Source organism: Rhincodon typus, chromosome 48, assembly GCF_021869965.1.
Source record: "Rhincodon typus isolate 14 chromosome 48, sRhiTyp1.1, whole genome shotgun sequence".
In the NCBI taxonomy this organism is placed as follows: Eukaryota; Metazoa; Chordata; class Chondrichthyes; order Orectolobiformes; family Rhincodontidae; genus Rhincodon; species Rhincodon typus.
The window spans coordinates 5445999-5456708 of record NC_063379.1 but is presented as its reverse complement, the minus strand read 5'-3'; the positions used below and the strand labels follow the sequence as shown (position 1 = coordinate 5456708).

Here is a 10710-nt window from a genome sequence, read left to right as displayed (position 1 = left end):
ACACACACACACACAGACACACACACACACAGACACACACACACACACACTCTTACTCCCCCCTTCATCTGTCTTCTCTCCATTCTACCCCCACCATAACACTCACTCTGTCTCTGTCTCTCTCGCTCTTGCTCTCTCTCTCTTCCCTTCCCACCCCAGCTACCTTGCTGTATTTCACCCCAACAAACTCTTTTCTGTCTCTTGCCTTTCTCATCCCCCCTCCTGCCCCTTGCTCCTGACTGTTCTGCAACCCACTTGCTGTCTCTCCCTCTCTTTCCCTCCCAAACCTGCCCCAGGCTGACAACCTATCTTGGTCACCCTCCATCTGTCGCTCTCGTTCCATTTGGCGTATGTGCATTCTCACGTTGTCTCTCTCCCTCTCACTTGCCTTGTGTGTGACCTGACACTGAGGTATAAGAAGAGCAGCGAACCATGCCAGAGTAAATGGAAACAGACATCAGAATCAATGCCAACACCGTGTGGAGCTGGAGGAGCACAGCAGGCCAGGCAGCATCAGCGGAGCAGGAAAGTTGACGTTTTGGGTGGGGACCCTTCTTCATTTCTGTGCTGTGCTCCTCCAGCTCCACACTGTGTTATCTCTGACTCCAGCAATTGCAATTCTTACCATCTCCTCATCAGAATCAATGCACCACATTTCTTTCAGTTCATATTAGGAATAGGAAGGGTGTCCGATCAATTATAGACTCAAACAACACAGAAACAGACCCTTACGTCCAACTGGTCCTCACTGACGATGTTCCCAAACTAAACTAGTCCCTCCCACCTGCGCTTGGCTCGTATCCCTCCAAACCTTTCCTAATCATGAACTTATGCAAATGTCTTTTAAATATTGTAACTGTAGCCGCATCCACCACTTCCTCTGGAAGTTCATTCCACACGTTAACCACCCTCTGTATTTTTTTACAAATTTGCCCGTCTTGTCCTTTTTAAATCTTTCTCCTTTGACCTTAAAAAATGCCCTTTGACTTGAAATCCCCACCCTAGGGAAAAGACATCTGCCATTCATCTTATCTATACCTCTCATAATTTTATAAACCTCGATAAGGTTACCTCTCAACCTCCTACGCTCCAGTGAAAAAATGTCCCAGCCTATTTTTATACAGGTAGTTCTGCTGTAACGTTTGTTTCTTTAATGCGAATTGGCTGTAATGGGAATGATGAATAGTGGACACTCTTTGGATAACGCAAACAGATATCGCGATTTTCTATAGTGCGAGATCACACAGGAACGCAACTATCGTGTTATAATAGAACTACCTGTATCTCAAACCCTTCATTCCCAGCCACATCCTGGTACATCTTTTCTGAACCCTCTCCAATTTAATAATATCCTCGCCGAGCTGGTGTGTTTGATTACAGACGTTTCGTCACCCTGCTAGGTAACACCGTCAGTGCGCCTCCGGTGAAGTGTTGGTGTTCTGTCCCGCTTGTTATTTATATGCCTCGGTTTGTTGGGGTGGTTGGTATTACTTCTGGTTTTGTTTCTCAGTGGTTTGTATATCGGGTCCAATTCAATGTGTTTGTTGATGGAGTTCTGGTTGGAATACGAGGCCTCCAGGAATTCCCTGGCATGTCTCTGTTTGGCTCATGTTATTACGGATGTGTTGTCCCAGTCAAATTCGTGTCCTTCTTTGGCTGTGTGTATTGAAATCTGTGAGAATTGGTCGTGTCTGTTGGTGGTTAATTGGTGTTTGTGTATCTTTATTGTCAGTTTTCTTCCAATTTGGCCGATGTAATGTTTCTCACAGTCCTTGCATTGGTATTTTGTGTATTACGTTAGTTTTACTGATTGTGGGTATGGGGTCGTTTACGTTTGTCAGTAGCTGTCTCAGGGTGGTTGTTGGTTTGTGGGCTACCCTGGTACCTAGGGGTCTGAGTAGTCTTGTGGTCATCTCTGATATGTCCCTGATGTACGGTAGGGTGACTGGTGTGTCTTTGTAATTGTACCTTTGTAATTGTTAAATGCACGAAACCGGAAGAACCCACCAACACACAAACAACATCCTCACCGGAATAAAATTCACAAGCGACAACAATAACGGAGTACCCTTCCTGGATGTAATGGTAGAACTCCAGACTAGCGTATACAGAAAGACCACCCATATAGACCAGGTACTTAAATACACCAGCAACCACAAACGGAGCTGCATCAGGACATTATTCAAACAAGCCACAACACACAGCAGCAATCCGGAATTGTACAAAGCAGAACAGGAGCACTTATACGGAGTTTTTGAAAGGAATGGATACTCAAAAAGCACAATCCGCTGTTACCTCCGAGACAGACCACAACAAGAAGACACAACACGGCCAGACACACTACTCACCCTACCGTACATCAGGGACATATCAGAGATGACCATAAGACTACTCAGACCCCTAGGTATCAGGGTAGCCCACAAACCAACACCCACCCTGCGACAGCTACTGACGAACGTAAAGGACCCCATACCCACAACCAATAAAACTAATGTAATATACAAAATACCATGCAAAGGCTGTGAGAAACACTACACGGGCCAAACTGGAAGAAGACCGACAATAAGAATGAACAAACACCAACTAGCCACCAGAGATACAACCAATTCTCACAGGTCTCAATACACAAGGACAAAGAAGGACCTGAATTCGACTGGGACAACACATCCGTAATAGCACGAGCCAAACAGAGACACGCCAGGGAATTCCTGGAGGCCTGGTATTCCAACCGGAACTCCATCACAAACACATTGAACTGGACCCAATATACAAACCACTGAAAAACACAACCAGAAGGAATACTAACCATCCAACAAGGGGGACAGAACACCAACGCTTCACCGGAGGTGCACTTACGGTGTTACCTAGCAGGGTGATGAAACGTCTGTAATCAAACACACCAGCTCAGTGAGCTAGTCTACAACCTCTTATTCATGACCCGAGCTACAAATCTTCTCAATAACTTTAAATAATATCCTTCCTGTAACTCGCTAGGGGTTCGGGATTACTCATCCAGTGATGTTCTCACTTCTCTGCACCGTCTCCCGCTCCACCTGAGGCTGCGACAAGTCTCCTTGTGGAATGTCAAGTTGACGAAGAGTAAACGTGGCGATAGTCTTTAATCGTCTCCCCATCACTGATTGAGGTACAAGCATACACCTCCCAACTCAGCCCTCTCACTGACTCAAGAAGAGAGAGAACCGTAGAAAGTTGGAGCAAGAGTAGGCCATTCAGCCGTTTTGAGCCTGTTCCGCTATTCCATGTGATCCTGGCTGATCATCCAACTTTCTGCCTTTGATCCCTTTAACCCTTCCAACTATATCGAACTTCTTCTTGACTACACTCAAAGTTTTGATTGAAACCCACTTTCAGTGGGAGAGATCTCCCCAGACTCTCCACATAGAGGTTGAAGAATTTTCTCATCTCAGTCCTGAATTATCCTGAGACTTTGATCTCTGGTTCTAGACTTATGGCTCATCAGGAACATCCTTTGTGCAGCTATCCATTTTGTCCTGTTAGGACTTTATAGTTTTCTCGGAGATCTCCTTCATTCTTCTGAACTCCAGTGAATGTAGTCCTAACCGATCTAGTCTCTCTTGATACGTCAGTCCTGCTATTCCCACGAATCAGTCTGGTAAATCTTTGCTGCACTTCCTCCATTTCCAGAACATCCTACCTCAGGTAAGGAGAGCAGACTGCACACAATGTTCCGAGTGTGGTCTCACCGTGTCTCCTCCGGGTGCTCCGGTTTCCAACCATAGTCCAAAGATGTGCAGGTTAGGGTGGATTGGCTATGCTAAATTGTCTCGTAGTGCCCAGGGATGTGCAGGTTAAGGTGGATTGGCCGTGCTAAATTGTCCCATAGTGCCCAGGGATGTGCAGGTTAGGGTGGGTTGGCCGTGCTAAATTGTCCCATAGTGCCCAGGGATGTGCAGGTTAAGGTGGATTGGCCGTGCTAAATTGTCCCATAGTGCCCAGGGATGTGCAGGTTAGGGTGGATTGGCCGTGCTAAATTGTCCCATAGTGCCCAGGGATGTGCAGGTTAGGGTGGATTGGCCGTGCTAAATTGTCCCATAGTGTCCAGGGATGTGCAGGTTAGGGTGGGTTGGCCGTGCTAAATTGTCCCGTAGTGCCCAGGGATGTGCACATTAAGGTGGATTGGCTATAGGAAATCCAAGGTGGCAGGGCCTGGGGGGGAGGGTCACTGCAGATTGGATGGACTAAATGGCCTTGACCTGCACTGTAACTCTGCTGGAAAACTTGAGTTATGGAGCCCAGCGTACCACTTACCAGCTGCCTGCTGCTCCTATGTATACTTCTGGCACACTCCTTTTGGGCTACTCTTTGAAAAAGGTGTGCTCTTTTGAAAACTGTTAAGTCTCACGAACGTATCGCGCCCCCTTAGGGTTATTGCCGTGAAAAACCAAATCTGCAAAGGGAAGTGAGAAAATTGCAGTTACGGTTTGGTTTCGGGAGGCAGGGAGCTGAGACGTTCAGGGGGTGCGGCCTGTAGGCTCCCAGTGGTGGCATAGGCCTCGTGGTACCAATGGAGAGCAGGCCATCCTCATCTCAATCGATGTGGGTACAGGCACGGAGGGAATGTGCTCCGCTTTATGCCTAGCCCTGTGCCGTGAACGTGTCTCTCTTTTCTGTCTCCAGGAGCCGGCGTCACGGGCGATGACTCGAACGTGCTGCGGACCTCGAGCGACGCTCTGCGCCAACTTGTCGTCTGGTCGCACGACCACAGCCAGGAGTGCGGCTTCATCCCCGACCTGAAGTCGGTGGTGCTGGAGCGGTCGGGCAGCTCCCTGAGAGCGGTCTGGGAGTGCATTGCCGGGCACTCCTACCCGTGGCTGCTCCTGGCCCCTCCGGATCGCGGCTGCCCCGGCGCCAGGACCAGGAGCAAGAGCCGAAACTGTGAGCGGGGGGCCGCCGTTGCCGTGAGCCGCGGGGGAGGGCCCGAGGCCCAGACAGACCCCGGGCCGCCCCCGGAGAGGACGGTGAAGGTGGAGGGTGCGCCACCGCCTCCCCGCCCCGCCTGGGAAGCGGGCGGAGAGGGCGAGCCGTGCAGGAGGGAGCTGGCAGGTCACAGGCCAAAGGACGGAGTGGCGGGTCAGGCCGACGGCCCCGGTCCCGTGCCGGAGAGAGCCGGCGGCCGACGGACGAGAGGAAAGGTATCGGAGTGCGGCCGGTCGCCCCCGGAGGAGTCGGTGATGCCAAGCGAGCTGGAGCCGAACAGCAAGCACTGCACCCGTAGGAAACGCGCCGAGCCGGGCCCAGCAGGTGGCCTGGACACCCTGCAGCTCGTCTGTGAGTCGGACTCGGCCACAGACGACGAGCCACGCCCAGGACCCGAAACGGCAGCATCCTTACCAGGTAAGAGACTGGCCGAACCCAAGCGCTTTTTCTCTCGCTGGCTTGACTTGTTCCCTCGCCCCCAGTGCCTGAGCTTTCCCCTCCCCTTTGGGGTGGTCGTCTCGGCATCTGTTAATTCAGAAACTCCAGGCTAACGCGTGCAGATTTGAATCCCACCATCCCTCAAAATTTCAATGTGATCTCTTTTTGTGTGTGTGTGTAAAAAGCAAGCCCGCCTCATGGTGATCGTGTTCCCGCTGTGGTTTGATTGTTGTTAAATCCCATCAAGCTCACAAATGTCCTCTTGGAACAGGAGGAGGCCATCCTGCCCATCGAGCCTTCCCAGCCATTCAACATGATGGTGGCTAATGGAACGTTTCGAAGCCTTTTACCCACGCTATCTCCATAACCCTTTATGCCGTTAATAATTGAGAATTTATCAGTCTTTCCTTTTTAAATGTGTTCAAGATTGAGCTTCCACAGCGCTCTGGGTTGGGGAGGGAGAGAGAATTACAAAGATACGCCACCCTCCAAGTTTTCAAAAAAAAAGTCATGATCTCAGCCCAAAATGGCATCTCTTTATTTTTAAATTGTTCCCTCCCGCCCCTGTCTGCCCAATTAGCAGAAACATCTGCCCTGTCTGCCCCTTGAAGCATCTTTGTAGGTTTCGGTGAGACCACCTCTCATTTTCAAAATTCTTTGAGAATGCCACTCCCAGTTTGCCCAATTTCTCCTCTTTGGAGAGTCCTGGGAATGATTCTGATGAACCTCGATTGCACTCCCCCTGTGGCAGTGATATTTTTATGGAGATAAGGAGATCGAAATTGCACACCCTACTGCAGGTGTGGTCTGAACAAACCCCTACACAACTGAAGCAGGATTTCACTAGTCCTGTGCTCGTATCCGCTCACAATAAAGGCTAACATTGCATGGGCCTTCCCCATAGCTTACTGCACCTTCCTGTTAGCCTCAGTGACATGCTGACATGGATACCCAAGTCCCTTTTGTACATTTACACTCTCCAACCTTCCACCTTTTTTTAAAAAAAGTCTGCACGTCAGTTCCTCCTACCATAGTTGTTAACCTGACAATTTTTCCACATTATTTTCCATCTGCCCCATCTCCTGAAAATGTTTCACATCTTCATCCCTGCACACATTCGTGCATAATTTATCCAGTACAATGTCTTAGCAATTCTCTTCAACTCCTCACCTTCCCTAGTCGCTTGGATCTTTCCGTTTGGGAGATTTCTGGTGTCCTCCTCAGTGAAAAGACATGAAGTCATCATTTAGTTTCTTTGACATTTCTCTATTCCCCTTTCTAGGTTCTTGTGACACTGCCTGGAATGGACCCTTAATGGTCTTAGCCAAACACTTTTTTATGTATGTGCAGAAGCTTTTACAGTCCATTTTTATGTTTTGCTAGATTGTAATTTGTATTTGTAATCTGTTCTTCCATTCCTCATCAGTTTTTTTGATGTATTTTAAAGAATGGTGATCCCAATCCTGAGATTTATGACTATTCCTGAGCACTTTAAGCCTTTTATTTTAATCTTATAGAATCCTTAACTTCCTTTGTCAATTACAGTTGACTTTTGAGTTCCTGCACTTTGAAAGAATGTATAATTGCAATAAGCAATGTAATGGTTCTTCAAAGACTTGTCCATTGCCAATCTCCAGCCATGCTTTTTAATGTATTTTCCAAATGCAACTCGTCTCATGTTTTTATAAATTCCTTTATTCAAGTTTGATGCCCTTGCTGCAAATTGAACGATCTCAGTTTCAAACATAACATAAAACTCTACCATGTTGTGGCCACTCGTCCCTCGAGATTCTTTTACAAGATTGTTAATTGGTCTTTTTTTTTTTGCATTATGTACATAAAATAACCTGTCCTGTAGGTATCTCTTTGACACACTGCTCCAAAAACCCGCCCTCCTCAGCGACAGTTTTCCCTGGTCCTGACATAGCCTGATGTCACCTGTGATAACTGCGTTGCACGTGCTACACGCATCTCTTACCTCCAGATTAATACCATGCCCCTGGCTGTTACCGACATTTCCTGGAAGTTTTGTTACTGTTGTGCAGACATCCAGGGGTCCTACAAATTGCTCCTGCCCGTGTCTGCTGCCCTCTCGTGCTTTCTTGATTCCAGATTCCACGCGTTGTTCTTCCGATCGAAGATCCTCCCTCACTTGATGCACTGATCGCATCCTTTGTGCAACTCCACCTCCTTGTCTGTCCTTCCTTAAACAAGAAATATACATCCTTCTCTTCGGCGTCCACCAACCATTATCAGTCAAGTTTTACTGTCCAGCAACCAGACTCCGCTTCCTGAATCTGCACCATTGTTAGCCACCCCATGTGTAAGGTCAGGGGTCAGTGAACGCAGTGAGCACTGCCCTCCTCTTAAACGAGAGAAAACAGCTTCATTTTTAACCAATCTGGCAAAATTGGCTTAACTGCAGGAGACAGAGAGCGGAGGTGTGGAGGGTTGTTTTCCAGGCTGCGGACCTGTGACCAGCGATGTTCCACAGGGATCGGTACTGAATCCGCTTTTGTTTGTCATTTGTATAAATGATTTAGATGAGAATATAGTAAGGTAGTAGTACGTTTGCAGATGACACCAAAATTGGTGGTAGAGCGGATAGCGAACAAGGTTATCTAAGATGACAAAGGGGTCTTGATCAATTGGGACAATGGGCCGAGGAGTGGCAGATGGAGTTTAAATTGGATAAATGTGAGGTATTGCATTTTGGTAAAACAAGGGCTGGACTTGCACAGTTAAAAGTAGTGCCTTGGATAATGTTGTAGAACAGAGATACTTAGGGGTTTAGGTACGTAATTCTTTGAAGTTTGCATCACAGGTAGACAGGGTGGTTAAGAAGGTGTTTAACACAGTTGCCTACATTGCTCAGACCTTTGAGTATAGGAGTTGGAACGTCATGTTGAGGTTGTACAGGACATTGGTGAGGCCTCTTCTGGAGAACAGCGTGCAGTTCTGGTCGCCCTGTTATGGGAAGGATGTTATCAAGCTAGGGAGGGTTCAGGAAAAATTTACCAGGCTGTTGCCGGGAATGGAGGGTTTGAGTTATAGGTAGAGACTAGATAGACTGGGTCATTTTTCCTCTGGCATATAGGATGTTGAGGGGTATAGATAAGGTGATTGGCAGATGTCTTTTCCCTAGGTGGGGGATTTCAAGACGAGGGGGCATATTTTTAAGGTGATAGGAAAAAGACATGAGGGGCAACTTTTTTACACAGGGAGTGGCTCGTGTGTGGAGTGAACTTCCTGAGGAAATGGTGGATGTGGGTATAGTTACAACATTTAAAAGACATTTGGATAAGTCCATGAGCAGGAAAGGTTTGGAGGGAGATGGGCCAGGAGCAGGCAAGTGGGACTGGTTTAGTTTGGGATTATGGTGGGCATGGAGTGGTTGGACCGAAGGGCCTGTTTCCGTGCTGTATGACTGTATGAAGGGGTAACAGTATTTTAGACAAAATAGCAACTACAAAGGCATCTGGGGATCTGAAAAAGTCCACTGATATTATTACTGGTATTAGTCATTCTGCCTATCTGCCAGTGGCTCTGAATTATATTAGTTAATTAATTGACTGGCTCAGTGCCTGCAGAGTAGCATTTAATTGAAATTTAGTACAGACTCAATATTGGTCCCGTAAAATAAAAAGCAAAGCAGAAACAAAATACAAAAGTTAAAAAATTGCAATAGCTAATGATTTTGGTTTGCACAGTCAGTCAGTATACTGTGTGCAGCTCTTGCCTCCTCAGTTAAGGAGGGATGTAACTGCTTTTGAAGTAGCTCGGAGAATATTTACTGGACTTCTACCTGGAACAGAGTTTGCCTTGCATGGAGTGGTTGGACCTACTGGATTTTAGCAGTGTAAGAGGTGACATGATTGAAATGTGGGAAGTCCCAAGGGAATATTGACGGTAGACATGGAGAGACTTTTAGGGGAGAATCTAGAACCAGAGGTCATCGATTTCAAACAGATATTTTTCAGGATTCTACACGCCCCAACACACTCATCACACTACCCTATATCAGGACCCCAGAGTTTAAAAACCAGGCGGGAAAACACACCAAAGCTTCATCAGAGGCTGCACTGATGATGTTACCAAGCACGGTAACGAAACATCTGCGGAACAACAAACCAGCTCGGCGAGCCAACCAACCTCAACACCCACAACCCGAGCTACAGATCTACTCCAAAACCTTAAGAGTTTTTTTTGCAACTGAGTTGTGAGTTTCTGGAGCTCTGAGCCTTGAAAAGCAGAGCCCTTGCAACGAGGCAGACGTGGGGCCAATTATTGATCAGCAAGGGGGTCAAAGGTTACCTCTGATTCCAGAGAAGATAGACTCTGTTTTCTCAGCACTGTGGGACAATCCCCTGTGTGTGAATCACCGAACCCCTCACTGCAGTGTTCCCAAAGCAGTCCAATACAGCGGCCCGCACTCAACACAGTTCCTCCAGCCGTGCCCCCACGTTGCAGCAATCCCTAATGTTGTTAAGACAGTTTTGCAATTCGGCCAGACATCACTTACTCCAAAAGAGCATATACCAACCCACTACATTCGTAAGAGACTGATGAAGACAGTTCAGCAAAATCCTGCCCATGTTCCAGTCGATGATATTCCCTCCCTGACCCGCTTCAGTCACTCGGCCAGGCAACAGGCTGAGGTGCCATGCCTGAACCATCGAGGCGTACCCTCTCCAAACAATATCAGGACCTTTATTACCAACTGCTGGCCTAAAACTCTCAGGGCACATCTAACTACCATAGGAGGAATATCAACTAATACCACCATCTTGTCTGACGCCTTTATTCCTGGTCTGTGCCTGGCCTGGGAGTGTTTGGAGGGGACAGTGTGATGGGAGCTTTACTTTCAGTTTAAACAGTAGAGAGAGCTTTACTCTGTATCTAACCCCGTGCTGTCCCTGTCCTTGAAGTGTTTGATGGGGGGAACAGTGTAGTGGCAGCTTTACTCTGTATCTAACTTCACGCTGTACCTGTCCTGGAAGTGGTGATGGGGATAGTAATGGGGAAGCTTTACTTTCGGTTTAAAAGAGTAGAAGTAGCCTTACTCTGTATCTAACCCCGTGCTGTCCCTGTGCTGGGAGTGTTTGATGGGGGACAGTGTAGAGGGAGCTTTACTCTGTATCTAACCCCGTGCTGTCCCTGCTCTGGGGAGTGTTTGATGAGGGACAGTGTAGAGGGAGCTTTACTCAGTATCTAACCCTGTGCTGTCCCTGTCCTGGGAGTGTTTGATGGGGGACAGTGTAGAGGAAGCTTTACTCTGTATCTAACCCTGTCCTGGGAGTGATTGATGGGGGG

General features: G+C 47.7%; 1 protein-coding gene across 1 annotated transcript in view; it reads left to right on the top strand.

Annotated features, from left to right (window-relative positions):
* LOC125488018 overlaps positions 1–10710 on the top strand; it is a 51236-nt gene that overhangs the window by 21390 nt on the left and 19136 nt on the right. The window contains exon 5 of the mRNA XM_048620766.1: positions 4660–5376. Within this exon, the coding sequence (XP_048476723.1) occupies positions 4660–5376 (717 nt within the window). The remainder of the gene's footprint in view (positions 1–4659; positions 5377–10710) is intronic.